The sequence below is a fragment of the Benincasa hispida genome, chromosome 5, assembly GCF_009727055.1.
Source record: "Benincasa hispida cultivar B227 chromosome 5, ASM972705v1, whole genome shotgun sequence".
Taxonomy (NCBI): Eukaryota; Viridiplantae; Streptophyta; class Magnoliopsida; order Cucurbitales; family Cucurbitaceae; genus Benincasa; species Benincasa hispida.
In genome coordinates, this window is record NC_052353.1 from 41,569,669 (window position 1) to 41,587,664 (window position 17,996).

Consider the following 17,996-nt stretch of genomic DNA (forward strand, 5'->3'; position numbering starts at 1 on the left):
GTTTTGGTTGATTGCGAAAAATGGATTGAAAATTGAAATTTGTTGATTAAGGTGTTTGTTTGTTGGGTTTCTAATGTCGTGATAATCTAATTTGTTGATTAAGGTGTTTGTTTGTTGAAAACTGAAATTTGTTGATGTCATTTCCATCTCTGATTTCGGTTCTCTCTAAGATTCTGACTGCTACTAAAGTTGCTATGATCACCAAGTATCACAAAGTCTACAAGATATATAAAATTTGATATCTTATTTTGTCTATATGGCCAATTCTTTTGTTTTCCATTTTGAAAAATAACTTTTTATGTCTATGGTGATCTCATTTTGTTGAGCTTCTGAATTCTAGGATCATAAGATTTCAAGGCATGAGCTGATAAAGAAAGTGAGGCAGATAACGGGGGACAAGTTGTTGATACATGTAATCAAATCATTCAGGACATAGGTATTCAATCCTTCTTTTTCCCTTATTCTTTTGCTTTGGAATTTTTTTATTATGTTCATAGAATATGAAAAGAAGGGTGTGATTTAATTTAGTTCTCTGCCAATGTAAATGATTGTTAGCTTAGGCATAAACTATAGAGTTATGTCCTTTTTGATTTGGTGTGAATATTGTTCACTTAGATAAAGAGAGGAAATTATTTGTATTGTAATGCAAAATATCTTGTTCACTTTCATATATAATAGCAAGAGGCTGTTCTAGAACTTTTGCATGTTTACCTGCTAAGCTATGTAGAATCTCTACTTTTGCTTATAGCAGTCTTCATCAATCACTTCTTCTTGACATATATATTTGATAATTCCTTGCTTTTTAGCCCCTAAAGTCCATCCTCTATTTCTTCCTTTTATAACTGTGAATTTTCAATTAGAAGCCCCGTAAGTAAAAGCTCTTTGTAGATTCCATGAATCATGAAAGAGGCTTTAAGTTAATGACTTGGCCATTTTAAAAGATACAACTACAAGGTGAATTTCCTGCCATGAATTACCAAATGACTCTATTATTCAAGGTATATTATAAGCATCCTCTCATCTTCTCTTTTGCATATAATCTATTCATCAGTCATTACCATTAAAGTACTGAATGAGCTTTAACAATTGGACTTATTTTATAAAGTATTTTAACCAAACTTATTGGTTTTGAAACATTAGAGGCCTTCATAATAATTATTTACTTCAAAATGGAAAATCATTAGAATATTTGTGATATATCTCAGTTTTGTGTAAATTTATTATCTTTGAGTATTGACTTATTGTACATTATTTCATCCTTCAAATGTCAGGTCAGGTTTTAGACAATGACACACTTGTCGTGTCGCGTCGATCTCTGAATGAATAACCTATGAACAAAGCAAGAGCTAAGTGATGGTAAGGACTTTCAACTTATAGTGCATATTTTGAGATAATTAAACTAATATCATTGTCTTTCTCCATATGCATTTTTTTTTTTGTGATTCTACATTGGATCATCCTATTGCATTTTCCCTTTCTTTCTTCTTTTTTCTTTTTTTTTTTTAGTTTGCTTTGATCTTATACTTGGAATTTAGTTTAGGGATTAATCTCTGCATTTTTCCTTTCTTTCCTTTTAAGAAGGTTGACAAGTGGAGAAGGTGCATCTAACACAAAAGAGACTTCATAACAACATTAATAACAAGTATAATGTAGTATTTATAAAAAGCTTATCTTAAAAGTTTATTTGTTCTAAAGTTTTGAATTTAGATTCAGTGTTGGATTGTTGTGACTATCCTGCAGTTATGGTAGTCATAGCTTAGTTGTTTATGGTTTCCAATGAGTAGTTTATGGTAGTGGAATTTCTTAGTCATCCTTTGGTAGTTTATGCTTATGCATTATTTGTCTAAATGAATGCATTGTGGGTTAGGTTAATTCTTCATTATCATCGTCGAGTCTTTTGTTCTTTCTTGTTTAACCTGCATTGCGGATTGGAAGGTGGAATGGTTTGAGAAGAACATTTTGAAGAGGGGTTGTGCCTGAGACTGCTACAAAGAAGGGAAAGGACTACCCTGTTGGCCCTATTCTTCTTGGATTCTTCATTTTTGTCGTCATTGGATCATGTGAGTTTTAGATTTGGATGCTAATTTCCTCCTTTCCTTTTTCATATGCTTATGCTTATGTTTTGGCATATTTTGGATTTTTATTATATGATTTGAGCTTTTGTATGGTTGTTTATAACAAGAACATGATTTTGTGTGGTTTCAAGTGTTTTGTGAGAGAGTCTTATTTCAGGTTGGTTTATTTCTAATTCTTGGAATTGTTTGTTTGTGCAGTTGAATTTTCTTCATCTTCTTCATCTACTTTGTTTGGGGTTATTGTATTCTTTTATTTATTTATTTTTTCATCAAGATCTTGTTTCTTTCACCATTCTGATTAGTGATTAGTGCATAAGTTGATAGGCTAAAATTGAGAAGCAATCATGTTTGTTGTCTGAATTTATTCTTATCAATTGGCTTTAACCCTTTGACTATTGTTTTGTTGAAGTTTTACCTAGACTTGGATTAGCTTGGCTCTTGCTAGCAGTAGTTTAATTGGAGATAAATCGAAAATCTAAGCTCCTAAAAGTTAAGAAGACATTTTTTTACTTTTGGATGAGCATTGCTAGGGAAACATGTTTAAATCTTCTCTGTTTCTTCTTTTAGTAACAATTCTCTTAAGTCTTCTGCCATGAATTGCCCCCAAACAGTTGTATTCTATAAATTCATTATAAACTTTGAGTGCTTAGTTCTTCTGTAGTCAGCATTTGGTTTTCTTCACAGTACTTGAAGTAATCAACTCAAAACTATTCTATTTAGTTATACCAAAATATTCATGAATAATTATGGAAGTCAATGTAGAAAAGCTTAAAAATTTGGACCAAAGAAAATGTTACTTCACAATGAGAATTCCTACTGAATGCTAGCTTATTTTTGCTAATATCAGGGAATAAGGATGTTTCTTTTCATCATCATGGTTGTCAAAATATTGATAAGATATGGAGAAATGATATCTTATCTTGTCGTGTCTATCTTCGACACTGGTAAGTAATTTGCAGTGTATCTTATGTCCCCAAGCAAATATTTTCCTATAATAGCAACAACCTTCAACATGAAACTTAGAAATAAGGATTTATTTAATTTGTTTCAAAGTCCATTGCTATACATTATATCTGTTGAAGTTGTGACCAAAATAAAACTTCTTTCCTTTCCTTTCCTTTGTTTTGTACTTCTATTTGGAATTTTCTTAATACTCCTCTTAGGTGAAGTGATTGGAAACTGGGGAGACCTTTGCCATAAAGAAAGTCTTGCAGGACAAACATTAAGGACATTTTTTCTTTATTCTTTTCCATCTTCATTCCGACACTAAATTAATGTGTTTATTAGATCTTCAAGGGGCTAGCTTATATTCACATTGTTCCTAGAGTTTGTCATCGAGATGTAAAGCCTCATAATCTTTTGGTATGTAACGTATTTGTGTCTTATTATTTGTGAGCTAAGTAATAGTTTCTCTTCTCCTCTTCTTTCATGGGTTCATTTTGATTCTTCTTTCTGACGCTTTTAATCTCAAGAGAATAGCCTGGAAGCGCTGCATTGAGCTTTGGAAGCTTTTGGGCTCTAATGGGTTTCACCAAACCTCATAAGCCCACCAATGGCTTCTCTCCCATATGGATTTTTCTATTCTGCGTTGCTAGCTTCTTCCTGGGTATTTTTGTTGTCGACAGGTATTTTCTCTTTTTTTTCTTTTTTGTGCCTGAGATCTTATTTCTTGGGTATATTACGTGAAAGACATAATAGAGTTGGAAACAAATCAAGGAGATGGTATGCTTCTCTAAATGCACTCTTTGAGTTTATTGAAAGTTAAAGAATACTATTGTGATTTTGCTTTGGATCATTAGTGAATGCAATTACCAATATCAAGTCAAACTTATGGGATAAAGATGGATTGGCAAGGAGATCCATGTGTGCCAATGGAGTACCCTTGGAGTGGATTGAATTGTAGGAATGCAACTACTTCAAGAATCATTTACTTGTAAGTGCAAGTCTTTTATGAAGTTTCTTTGTACTTTTTAGATGCCATCAAATTCCTGTTTCCAGAACTAAGTTTTAAGGTCTTGTTGTTCTGCTAGCTTTAAAATGTTGTCATGTTTTCTGGATGCCTAAGGCGAATTTTTCTTATTTCAAATATTTGGAATTTGAAAGTGTTTTAAATTTAAGTTGGTTCTTAATTAGATGTTTGAATTGAGAACTTATAATAAGTATTTGTTTAGTTTACATGAGTTGTCATTGAATATAGTTGGTTAGTTTTTAACAAGTTTTGTTGGATTCGTTTTATGAAGTATTGAATATTCGATTTTTGAGAATTTTGGTATTCTGTTGAGAATAAGTGGTTGTGAAATATTATTGGAAGTGTGTTTCTTTGAACAGGTTCAAGGTAAATTTTCTGTTTTGTTGTGGTAACGTTGTTATGTTGTCGAAATTTTTCAAAATATAGAGTAAAAAACTTGATTTCTTGATTGTTTGAGAAGCACTTTTAAAACACTTAGGTAAGTAGAATTCTACCTACTAGAGTCTATTTTCTTGCATGCTAACATGATCCTTGATTTACTTATTTGTTCAAATTGTTGTTTCTTACTTATTTGTTCAAATTGTTGTTTTATCTACTTTGTAGGTGGGAGAATAGCCCCTAGCTCCAAAAATTGACATCAGAAAACTTGGGAAGACATCGTTGAACACTTTCATTTATCTTCAGCTTATTTTTAATCATTTTAACCATTTTGTAATTTATTTATTTTGAATGCTATTCTTGTATACAACTTAGTATGTATTACTTGATCAATGCAAAATATATATGTATACTTCATGGTTGATAAGTTGGAATTTGCTATATAAACCATATGAAGTTGATTTGGATAAAGAATATAACAAGCACACATTACAATGAACAATTTTTTATATTTTTTTAATAAAAATAATGACTGCATTTTCAACCCAACACGAGACATAATGTCGTTTTTAACTTTTTGACCGACATTAAAAATGGATTTGACAATGGCATTTAAAAAAAGGGATGGTTTAAAACTGACATTAAAGGGCTTTAATGTCGGTCGACAACCGACATTGAAGATCGTGTTACAAAAGGTCTTTAATGTCAATTTTAAACGATATTGTAGAGGGTGTACAATGTCAGTTTAAAACCGACATTAAAGACCTTTTATAATACTATCTTTAATGTCGGTTGTCCAGAATTCTTATAGTGAAATGACTTGTTTTCAAAATTAAACACTAGAAAGGTAAACCAAACACACCCTTAACATCTTTAATAACTCTAGTAAAATAAAATTTTACTAGATCGAAGATCAAATATAAGCTAGTTCTAATAAATTTTATCGAAGTGCACTAGTTATACTATTAAAACATAATGCAGAAAATCCAAACAATATTTACATAAAAGATGGGTGAGGATCATCTAACTTTTGAACATACAAGGCAATGGAAGACAAAAGCTTAACCAATTCACAAAGGCAACCTAAAATGGTCAATTTGAATATTTTCCACTTTTTGCTTCTGGAAATCACTGCGGTTTCTGGAAGCAAAGAACTTTCCAAAGTTGTATTCTCTGTACTTTGGTGGGTTTTGCTCATTCACAAGCTCCTCCAATGGCTTCACCATCATATGGTGCGCTGGAAAGAAGAAGAATGGAAAAGAAAACCTTTCTTTCTCAGTATTCACCACCACCCTGTGCTCCACACTTTCATATTTGTCATTGCTCCAAACCTGCACACACAACCATGAACTCGGATTATGCTTCATCTCTTCAGCCACAAAAATCTATTTACCACACGAGTTTGAGCTTGTTTGGAATCAATTGTCTTGTTTTTAAGCAACTGGAAAATCATTTCACGGTTCTTTGCTATTAGCTCTTCCTGGTTCTATGTCGTAAGCTATTGTGAAAGGCTAAGGAAGTTTTACGGGTGTCACACAACCAATCTAATGATAAGAATTGGATAGAGAAGGAAACTCTGAAATCCCTCTTTGCCACCTTTTGAGCTCATTGGAAAATGTTGTGTTCTTTCTTTTACCTATGGCCGAAGAAGATTGCATACATGTCTACATTATGCATATAATAAATAAAATGCAACATACTTGAACAACATCACCAATGTTGACAATAAATGCATTTGGGACTGGTTTGACAGGAATCCATTCTTCATCTGATTTTCTCTTCACTTGCAGCCCTCCAACACCATCTTGAGCCAGGATTGTCAAGGCACCAGCATCTTTGTGACGGCCAACACCAAGCACGAGATCCGGAGACGGACATGGAGGATAGTGATTCAACCTCACCAAGCTCGTCTGCTCGTCGTTGAAATAGCCCTTCAGTCCATCAGCACCAGATAACCCCAGACTCAAAGAAATCAGCCCCAGTAGCTTATGAGCTAGCAATTCCAACTCTCTTGCATAGTCCTCGCATGTTTCCCTGTTCAAGAAAACCAACACGCAATTTCCCTAATACCATAAGGCAACACAATAACAAGTTCCTCCGGCAGTAGACAAAGGGCATGTTTGGAAGTGATTCTTAGATAGTAAAATCACTTTAAACATGTTTTTAATTATTCAAAACCAATTTTGATGATATAAAATTACATTTAAATGTGTAAATTAAATATTAAATTAATTTTGAGTGATTAAATATGTGTTTCAAAGTGATTTTGAATACGATAAAAGTGCTTTTAACAATTTCACACTCAACCATAAGAAAGAAATACAAGATCACAGTTTTACAGGGAAATTTATACAAACAGTTGGTGTGCCAGTTTCCCAAACTCAACAACAATTCCCTTAATTCTCTTTCAAGCAATCCAAATATAGATAACAAAACATGAACTAAATTTCTACGATATGAAATCTGATCGGTATGCATTTCATCCAACACAAGGAACAATTTGAACAGAAATGAAAAGTACCTAAACCCAGGGGGATATTGCGGCCACTGATTACGCAATACCCTCAATTTCTTGTCATTTGGGTCATGTGAAGCCGGAATGAAAGTCTCATCCTTAACCAAGAAATCAAACACCTCCTTCCAATCCCTAACGTTTTTCGTATTCTCACCGTCATGGAATCCCATAGCGTTAGCTGCATCTCTCTTCACCTTCCTCTTCTCCTCCACTGTCTGATCAAAAAACAACTTGGCTGTTTTCTTAATTCGCGCGAGCAGCTCGAGAGGAACTCCATGGTTGATTACCTGGAAGAAACCCCAGTTCTGGCAGGCAGAGGCTATTTCAGAGACGAGCTGTTGGGTGGTGCGAGAGAGGGAGATGGAGAGATCTATGGTTGGAACTTCTTCGTTAATGGGGTTGAGAGGTTCGAGCTTGGGGCGGTGCTCGATGGGTTGGATGAAGGTGGAATCCATGGCCAAGGTCTCTCCCATGGCGGCTGAGATTCTATGGATGCCTTGAAGGGTTTAGGATGAAATTGTAAGTTGGAAGAAATGGTTGGTGGGATCATCACCATTGTTAAGGAGAGAGGAGGAATGAATGTGGACGGATTTGCAGTAATTGACATGGTTGATGGAGAAGATGAAGATTTGTCGTTAACCAAATTTGTGGTTTCTTGCGGGAAAATTAGTCTTTTAACTGACACGAAGAAACTTTTCCTTTTCTTTATTCAAAATAAAATGAAAACCTGCCTTGGATTCGATTTGACCGTAAGAAAATTGATTTTAAATTTTATTTTTTTGTTTTCTCTTGAATGTGAGATTTAAAATGTATTTAAAATTTTGTGCTTTAATAGTAAAAAAAATAAAATAAAATAAGTTTTAGTTTGCTAATTGAAAATTAAAAATATGGCGCAGTTAAATAAATATAAAAGAATCATTACTTAAAAATAAGATTTGAAATCAATCATTCATTAGAAGTTCATAGTGATTTGAAATCAATCCTTCATTAGAAGTTCATAGTGATTTGAAACAAAAATATGTATATATTCGTCAAAAGTTAATAATAACAAGTCATGTATGATAGATTTCATTCAACTATAGTCGATCAATAAATGTACTTTTGATAAAAGAAAAAAACTTAGGAGCAATCGGCTGCATACATCTTTTTGCAACTCGATCAGCATCCAATGAGATTGTGCTACGTGACATAATTTTTTTTTAAAAAAAATTGTGAATAAAAGAAATGGGAAGTATGGAATACGTGCAACTTCCCCTGGATAAATCTTAAATATGTTTTAGAAACAATTCGTAAATCTTAAATTTAATTTTTTGAAGTCATTTTTTATCCTATTAAATAATAAGAACAAGTTTCATGTAAGGATAGGCAATATATGCATACTTTTCAAAATTTATCGAAGGAATGGTACTATATACTATCTTTCTAAAAGGAAATCTACGATAAACTATGATAATATATACCTAAAAAAAACATATAGTAAACTAATAACATTGGACTACATTTAAACTTTATTAAAAGTATAAATACTAAATTTGGGCATTTGAAAGTATATACACTGAATTGGAACTAAATCCAAAGTACAAAGGCCAAAATAATATTTCAATCAAAAAATAAAATAGTTATGAAAAAAAATCAAGTTCCTTTTTCTTTTCTTCTTTTTTAAGGTCAAATCAAGTTAGTTTTGTAACATAATAATTATGGTCTAAAAATCCACTTGACATGTCTATATTTTCTTCGACATTTTCATATATGTGTAGGTTTGAAATCAATAAAATGGTGACTATATTGTTAAAGAAAAAAAAAAAAAAAAAAACCTCTACAAAATAGAACAAAATTATCAACAAAGTATCATTAATGTTATCCATACCAATAATAAGATAAATGAACTTATTTATACTCAAAGGTATAAATGTAACCTTCTAAAACTTAAAAACCTGATGAAAACTAAACTCAAAACTTGACCTTGTTCAGAATCTTACTAGAAGCTAAGTATTTTTTTGTTTTTCCAAATAAGGTGAAAATCATTACAAAAAGATTGAAAGGAATCTAACATAAATTTCAAAACATGAAACTAAAATTGAAATTGTTACTAAAAAATAGTAGAAGTGCTACAATTCCTATAGTATAAGAATTATAAATCGATTTTTATAACCTCTTGATTCAATTCTACTAGATTTCGTCGTTCCATCCATTCTATCAACTTGATGTTAAAAAAAAGACAAAAAATTGAGTAAGGATCTTTTATTTTTCTAATATCGTTGTTGATCCATCAATAATAAAACTGAATAATGATCTTTTATTTTCCTAACATCGAGGTTAGTTATGAACGGACTTAAATTGACTTGCTTTGTCCTCTTGACCAATATTTCATGTTTTATGTTGATCAATCTATATTCATGTTGACCTAAATTGACTTTGCTTTATCACTTACACCTCTAATCCCAACATCCATAACCTCGAAGACAATGAGAGGAAGTTAAATAGATCCTTGCTTTCGTAAACATTATAACCCTATCACAAAATTTAGTACTTAAAGTTTGAACCCGTGTTTCCATTTTGATATATTTCTTCATTCCCGCAGCATGAAGACTACAGCTAAAATGAGCATAGCACAATTATAATAGTGTTTGTACTATAACCTCTGAGTTTTGATATGATTTGACTTTTTCTCCCGATATTGTTGAGAAAAAAATGGGAAAAAGAAAAAAAAGAGGCAGGCGGCAAGAGCAATTGTTGTTTTCTCTTCCCTGCCAATCTTCCACAAAAGTCTTGACAGTGGTTGTTCCACTAAAAAATTGAAACATACCAGTAGAAACTTGGATCAAATAGAAAAACCTTTGCTCCAAATTTATGAGTTTCAATGTCGATGCCGCTGCACAAAGTTTACGGTAAGCGGGTAGGGATCAAACTCAATCTGCATTGCAACTATTTACAGTAACTAGGGAATGCTCACGAAAATGTTTGGGGTCTACGATTCTTCAAGCAGATGGCATTGAGGTTGAGAGAACAAGATAAGACAAGTATTGAAGCCCGTCCTGGATTTTGCAGAAAGCTGTGGTTTGATCGGCGCGAAGATGCTCGGAGAAGGCGTTGGCCTTGTCTTGTACTGATGTTTGAGTACTTTTGTGAAACTCGGCAGGGGCAGTGCTCATGGCAGCTTGATACGATTTTGACACGTCAGAAAGGCCTGAAGAGAGCATTGAGATTCAGGTTGTATGTACTAAACAAGCCAGATCATAATTAATATGAAAGGCATGTTTAAAAAGAAAAAGAAAAGGATTTAATAGTAAAAAGACGAGAAAAATGCAGCCTAAAAAGAATTTCATGTTTGTATCTGATGAAGGGATGAACGTGGATATAGATCGGAATCAAGAATGATTTCCACTTTCCCATCTTCAATTCTTCGAAAGCCTAAAGGCAGTCCCGAGATTTTTCTGAGGTAATGCCTTATTAGTTAATAAAAGCTTGCAAAGTATAAAACTTAGAATCAAGTAATACAGGATATAATGATTATAGGGAAAATATACTGAGTATGGCAATTAGTCGAGAAAGATCATGCCTTTCTTTAAACAGAAACAAGACTTTTCAATGACAAAATAAAAAGAGACTAATGTTCGAATTACAATAAGACATAATAAACATAGAAAACTCAAGTATGAGGGATAAGCAGGCACACGAGGAAAATCATCTCATATTAGCGAAATAGAAGGATAGTAAAATCAGAATTAAAACGGATGATAAAAAGAAGGCCAACCTGTAATGAAGCTTTTGGATAGTGCATCTACATATCCTGCCATGGATAGAGCCTTTAATCTAATGATTTCTGCTTTTTCAACAGAATCTTCGGGCCATTGGATTTTTACATCATCCTCATCATCCTCAACTTTGTTAGCATTTGTTATTATGGATTTTCCTAGCACCAGCAATTGAGACACCGCAAAATAACACATTTCTGAGAGTCTCTGCAAATGCAAATATAATAAACTTATAGTCAAATATCACCGCACCATATCTGAGGTTAAATATCAGCTGGAATGCTTACAAACAGTGTCATAGAATTAATGCTGAATGTCTCAGCTGGAATGTTTACACACAGTGTCATAATAAAAAAAAGAAACTGTGCATATCTCACGTGGATGCCTTCCGAATGAAGTGATTCTAATCTGTCGACAGTCTTTTGCATTATTTCAGGAACAGCAAGTTCGACTATGGAACTTCCATACCTGCAAGTGATAAAAACCATTAAGGGCCTAAGGCATTTGCATACACTACAAGAGTGCCCATGAACTTCGTTCAGTATAATAAATGTGAAATAAAAATTCAGCATAAGCATTTTAAGGAAAATTTTACCCTGCGGCCATTTCAGCAGCCTTGCTGACACTAGAATCATATAAACTCTTCATCTCATCATTTCCCTCTTCCCCAACTACTAAATTTTTACCTTTTCCTGATTTTAAACTGCTGCCTTCAATTTCATTACTCAAACTGAAAATTTGTTGGACCTGTTTAAGCTTTCCATCATATACAGATTTCTGGTCCTGAGATAATTTTCCTTTCCTTCGGTTATATAATAAAGTATAGTGGTTGGACAGGGCCTCCAACTCCTGCAAAAAAGTTGTACTGGTTTAATAGAGTAGCACCATAATATAATTATTTAACTTCCCAGATTAGAAAGTGACCTCTAACTGTTCTGGACCTCCATATATATAAAAGCATCGATCAAATGTCACTTCATCATCTTCTAAATGATCCTCCTCGGCATGTGGTTCGCTCTCATTAGAGGCCTTCTCAATTTCAATGCCAGTCTCTGTAATCAGTAAATCCATGGTTTCCCTCCCAACGAGCTCAAGAACTTCCATTCCCTTTGTCGTGAGAGCCTTCCCTCTCTGTAACACAAATAAAATCTCAGATCATAAGAAAAGTCAAAAGAGAAGAAGATCAGACAGAATTCAGATTTAGCTATTTCTCGGGGGATTCAATCAGAAAAAATAACAAAGTTTTTAAGAACTAAATTATGATGGTGAGTGTAAAGGGAGTAAATGATTTTTCAAGCTTTTCTTTGGTTATTTTTAACACACTATTTAACTTACTTTTGTACTACTTTTACTTTGGCTTACAGGAGAAAAGAAAAAAATTAAAAGACTTATATATATATATATCTATATAATATTAATATAAAGAAACAAATTTTTTTCCCAAAAATGTATCCTAGTCCTACCTAGTTTAATGATTTTTTTTTTTAAGTTCAACACGTGGTGGTGGAGATTTGAACCTCTAACTTTGAAATTGATGGTATAATGTTTTAAGCAGTTGAGGTAAGCTCATGTTAGCATCTATAGTCTATAGTTTAATTATTCAAGTAATGTCAAAGTAGCGAAAATTATTTCTTCAATAGTAATGTAATTATTCAAGTAATGTCAAAGTAGTGAAAATTATTTCTTCAATAGTAATGTAAATAGTACACTGGACCTATGAACATGCATAAGTTCAGTGTGTTGGTGAACTACACTTAAATTCATGATATTATTTTAGAAAGTAATTTATCAATTGATAAATTAAGAAAGAGCATTATTTGAGAAGGGAAAATGATAAGGGATACACACCTCCAACAATGATGGTGCAACAGAACCAGCTGCTGCTGGTATTCCTTGATGTTGAATGGTTTCTGCAATATTTGCAGCTGAATTCTCAAGCCTAGGGAACAACTATAGAATATTACTTCCTTAAACATTAAAATTAAAAGGGGAAGAAGGAAGAGAAACACAAAGCAACGAGATGATAGAGTGTTAGTGCAGTAGAGGCACATTCATAATTCAACCTTTTAACTTTTATCATTTTTTGAAAAGGAAACGACTTTTCTCAGTGAAGAGGTGAAAAGAGACTAAGGCTTAAAATGCAAGATACAAAAACGAAATAAGCTTTAACTTTTATCATTAGAACTTTATCCATGGGAACTTTTATCATTTGAATTCAAAGCAAATCCAAACTCAACAAGACATTAATCCATCACAACTTTAGACAAATTTGCAAATTTATATGCATTTTCAATTCAGAGCTACTGCAGCACATGGTCATCCAAGAAAAACATTTGCCAAGTTGTCTAATGTGTTTAAACTTCAAACTACCATTAAACAAGATAGACATACTTGTGAACGAAATCACTGCCCCCTCTCAATGCACTTCCCAGGGCTTTCCATGCTCCTGAAGCTATATTCTCCACAGAAGTATCCAGAACCTTTAAGCCCTGTAATTAATGAAATGAGAGATGACTAAGTTGCCACCCCCAAATTCTTAATTGCAAGACCAGAATGGATAGCAAGAGCTATCACATTGGGATCAAGTACCACATAATCATTTAATCAATCACTAGTATAATCATTAATGACTGAGTTAATTCATAGTTACTCTCTATGTCTACACCTGGTATAAAAAGTAGGTGTTCGGGAAATAGACAAGGTATATTGAATTTAATCGAAAACAAAATATCAAAAAAGATTTGAGAAAACATGACATTATATTAAAAGCAAGAAGACAGGTAGGGCAATATAAAGCTAGAAAACATGGAGCTATATTGGGCATTTGTGGCATGGATATCTAGCATGTGTGATATCATCATGGATCCCCTTGAGGATGGAAAACCAGAAATCAAACACATCAGTCTCTAAGTTTTACTCGAGTTAACTCTAGTATTGAGTTTTTTGGTTTGTGTGCTACAGATATCTGCGGACTTTCTCACAGTTAGTTAACATTAATTCCACTAGGTTCTTATCAATGTGGGTGCAAGAGAATAATCATATACAGAATTTGTCTGTTCAATCCATGGAAATTAAAATACAAAGAATTTCATCCATCGAAAGACAAGATTATGTCATTGTGCAACCCTATTCTTATATAACTTGCCTGGCCAAAAACTGAATCCTCGCTGGCCTTCTCTAATTTATCCAAGGCAGATTTTCGGAGCTTATCATTCTCGTCTTCACTTTCACTTTCAGCTGCAGAATCTTCTACTTCTTTCTCCTTGGAAGGCTCCACATGTTCATCTTCATTGTTCAAGTCTACAATGCTTTTAGCAGCTGTCTGAGCAGCAGCAGCAGCCTGCAATTGTTCACACACACACGAACCAGAAAAAAAAAGGGTAACTAACCAACATTTTGCTCCTTCAGTTGATAACATCATAATAAGACAATTGTTTCCCCAACTTACATCGCAGAAAACTCAACACGCTATGACAGAAAATTGCTTCTTTATCATTATAAAATAACAACAAAAATTAATAAGATCACATGAAAGCGTTCTGATAAAGTCAGTTATTGAATTGAACATTGATTTACATGAAAAAAAATCATAAACAAGTTGGTAATCAAAGGCTCCTAAACTATGTACACCAAAACATAATCGACTTTATCTCTAATTTCAGCACCGCAACCAAAATGCCTGACACCAAACGGAATTCCCCCAACACAGAACGCGTTATAGACTAATAATCAGATTCAGTACTTAAACCTCTCAATTAGAAACGAAACCGCCTGATGATCCTAACAACAGAAATTTCAATAACCAAGCAACTTCCACAACCTAATTCACGCAAATACAACAACGTTGAACTAGTAATAAAGACAGACACAATACGCATACATTTCGAGAGATCTCTTCGGCGGCTTTCTGGAGATCTGAGAGAACAGAAAACGCAGAGAATCCCCAACCTCCCCAGCCTCCTCCTCCTCCTACGCTACTTTTTGAAGATGGTTCTTCATTTGCTCTGCTTTCTTCTTCAATCTCTTGAACTTGCTTGTTAGGAGGCTCCGTCGCCGCCCTCAGTGGCTTCTTCTCTTCCTCCATTGTAGTCTCTTACCTAAAGATTTCGCTCAAATTTTCCAAAATCTCAGAAGAAATTAAATGGAATGATGGAGCGTTTGAGTAAATATCTCAAGAACCCTTTTGCTGTTTTGTTGTATTAGTTTTTCTTTTCTTTTCTTTTCTTTTTTCTTTTTTTTTTTTCCTTCCTTATTCCTTTTGAATCTGGCAACCGAACTGTGGAGTAAACGTGAAGGCAGTTAATTTCTTCTCCCTGCCCGTCGTTTACGCTTCTCTACGACAACGTTTTGACTTCTTAAGAGGTTGTTCGGGGATGGGCTAGGCTTTTGAGAAGCACATGTTTGGGAGATGGGCTTTTGCAGGCCCAAATTTGTAAATACAAATCCCAACTCCATATAAAATTTAGGGATTTTTAGATGTAAAGAATAGATACATATTATGTTAATATCGTCAACCTTTCATTTTTTAACAACAAAAAAAAAAATAATAATAAACAAATCTATTGGTCTCCCTATGGTTATTATATATATAATATTTATTTATTTATTTCTCTCTTCTCCATGCATACTTTCTCCCATTATATTCTCTCTCCCTTATAATATATTTCATATATTCTCTCCACATAATTCACATTCATTTCTTCCTCTTTCCTCTCTTTTCTCCTTCCTCTCCCTCTCTTTTCTCCGGTGTGAATTGCAAGCGGTAGATGATGGCGTGGGATGAAATGATGACTCGACACTAGAGATATCCACGGGGCGGGGCAGAGACGAGGAAGCCATCCCCGTCCCCACGAATTTTCCCACGGGAACAGGGCGGAGATTCCCCGCGGGGATTCCGCGGGGAAAAATTCTCCGCCTTTGTTTTTTTTAATCAAATATAGACTTTTTCAATGCAATTTTATTGAAACAAAACATTTCTTAGTGCAAACTTCAATAGAATATTATCAATTTTTCTATTAAAAACATCCATTCATAATCCATCAATTATTCTCATTAAAATTCAACTTAAACTTAAATAATAAAAACATTCATTCATAATTCATCAACTATTCTCATTAAAATTCAACTCAAACTTAAATAATAAAAACATCCATTCATAATCCATCAATTATTCTCATTAAAATTCAACTTAAACTTAAATAATAAACATATCAATTCATACTTATTTTAAGAAAAGTTACAACATGACAACAACAACATATTATTTAAAACACAACATGACAATAACATAGTCAAACCAAGCCACCATCAACGAATTTCATCTAACTTTGTAAAGGATGATTCTTGAAAAAAACACAAATATTGTACATATTAATATAAATTAATATTAAATTAATAATAATAATACACGAACTTATAATTTACATCATTTGGATCTCGATCCTCAAGAACATTTTCCAAAACTTTAGCATCTATGGAGTATGCTTATCTATTTAAGACATGTAAAAGGAAAATTAGATCTCGAATTGTAAATAATAAAAGTTTATTAAATCGATTATTCTCAAACTAATTCATACCATCTGTCCATAACCAATCTTGAGTACACATCAAAGTTTCCAATAAATTTTCATGAATTTGAGAACGATGTGGACCTACATGTCTACCACCAATACTAAAGTCAGATTAAGAAGCAACAGTAGTGACGAAAACGGCTAGAATATCTTTTGCAATTTGATACAAAAACAGGATACTTCACTCCATTCAACTTCCACCATTGCAAAATGTTAAAGTCATCCGACCGCAGCAGAAAAGACTCATCCAAATAATCATCCAACTCTTATTTGACATTATCAACATCATTTTCAACATTATTAACAAACTCTTCAAACTTGAGATATCGATCTTTCCTATTAACAAAAGTAGTTGAACTATTACTTCCATCTCGCCTTGAAAACGAAGAAGTACTAATTGTAGATGTAGAAAGTTGAGGTTCTTCTATTTTTCTTGAATTTGAACTATAAAACTTCATCAAACCACAACACAAGTCTCTAACGCGTTTAATTTCAATAGTATGATGAGATCCATAGATTTTAGGAAAATAAAACTAGATCAATCTCATCTTAAACTTAGGATCTAATACTGTAGCTATTGCCAATACACCATGAATCACACTCCAATATTTTTCAAACTTAGCAATCATTCTTCTTGCCATTACTTGCACCTCCTTAACATCAAAATTAAGCCATTTAGAAAGTTCCAACCTAATTTCACAAACTTTTTCAAAAAAGACATTGGAGGTTGGATAACTTTACCCAGAAAACAACTCAGTCATCAAGTATGGTTCTAATCTATCACACATTTTTTTTTGTTGCAAAATTCCAATCAGTATTTAAAGGAAGATAAGTGTATAGTGGTTCACGTTGTTTTAGACGAGGAAAAACATCCTTGTATTCCAAAACAGTTTTGAGCATCACAAATGTTGAATTCCATCTTTCACTATCAAATTCAAAATATATGCACAACAACGAATGTGGAACAAACTTCTATGCAACCACAGTGTCCTTAAATCTAACTTCCTTAATAAAATGTCAACCATTGCATCATTTGTTAAACAATTATCTACTGTTAAAGCGGATAATTTACGATCTATGTTCCAATAAAAAATGCACTCCATTAATGCTTCAGAAAGTAATTGTCCAGTATGTGGATGTGGCACATGTACAAACCTAGTATAGTAGTATTATGTAATAATATATTAAAATGAAAACTACCAAATGAACAAAAAATAATACATAAAAACATAAAAGATTTAAATTACCTTAAAATTCTGCTTACAGGACCCAAGAATCATCAATAAAATGTGTAGCGATTGTCATGTATCCCTTCTTCTGGCTAGACACAGTCCACATATCCGTAGTAAGAGCAACCCTACTTCTATTGTTTTCTAAAAACTTCATTGTTTTAATTCTCTCTTCTTCATAAATTTTTATTATATCTCTTCTCATCGTGGTTCTTGAAATCATCTTAAACAACGGTTGAACACCACTAAAAAACTTTCTAAATTTTTTGTGTTCAACCATGTTTATTGGATATTCATATAAAATTATAGCACGAGCAATATCTCTTCTAGAAGCTTCATAATCAAAGAAGGTCGGATTTAGCACTACTTTTCCTTCATTGGTTTTAGTGGGTCTCAAATGTTTGCCTAATATCTCTTTTTCTCCGTAAAGGACAAATTTTGAAATGGTCATGTAAATGCTTTGTCCCATTTTTAGTTTCCCCTTCTAACTTTTTTTTCACAATAA

General features: G+C 33.0%; 2 protein-coding genes and 1 long non-coding RNA gene across 13 annotated transcripts in view; 1 reads left to right on the top strand and 2 right to left on the bottom strand.

Annotated features, from left to right (window-relative positions):
* Positions 1-4,863, top strand: part of LOC120078649 — a 21,714-nt gene extending 16,851 nt beyond the window's left edge. For 6 of the 11 annotated variants that reach the window (XR_005482060.1, XR_005482061.1, XR_005482055.1 and 3 more), the window contains exons 4-7: positions 1,936-2,060; positions 2,923-3,700; positions 3,875-4,008; positions 4,648-4,863. This is a non-coding gene — a long non-coding RNA (uncharacterized LOC120078649). Of the gene's footprint in view, positions 1-1,867; positions 2,061-2,922; positions 3,701-3,874; positions 4,009-4,647 lie in introns of all 11 variants that reach the window. The other 5 variants (XR_005482062.1, XR_005482063.1, XR_005482057.1 and 2 more) reach the window with 3 other exon arrangements.
* Positions 4,864-5,342: 479 nt separating this feature from the next.
* Positions 5,343-7,584, bottom strand: LOC120078648 (flavonol synthase/flavanone 3-hydroxylase). Its single transcript, XM_039032942.1, has 3 exons — positions 6,944-7,584; positions 6,123-6,456; positions 5,343-5,753 (listed from the first exon to the last, which is right to left on the bottom strand). Exons 1-3 carry the CDS (start codon positions 7,408-7,410, stop codon positions 5,493-5,495), a joined length of 1,062 nt encoding a protein of 353 aa, XP_038888870.1. The 5' UTR covers positions 7,411-7,584; the 3' UTR covers positions 5,343-5,492.
* Positions 7,585-9,538: 1,954 nt separating this feature from the next.
* LOC120078631 lies at positions 9,539-14,978 on the bottom strand. Its single transcript, XM_039032919.1, has 9 exons — positions 14,573-14,978; positions 13,838-14,032; positions 13,084-13,181; positions 12,541-12,631; positions 11,617-11,823; positions 11,288-11,541; positions 11,070-11,160; positions 10,692-10,899; positions 9,539-10,124 (listed from the first exon to the last, which is right to left on the bottom strand). The coding sequence occupies exons 1-9, from the start codon at positions 14,774-14,776 to the stop codon at positions 9,916-9,918; spliced, it is 1,557 nt and encodes a 518-aa protein (XP_038888847.1). The 5' UTR covers positions 14,777-14,978; the 3' UTR covers positions 9,539-9,915.
* Between the last annotated feature and the right edge of the window lie 3,018 nt (positions 14,979-17,996).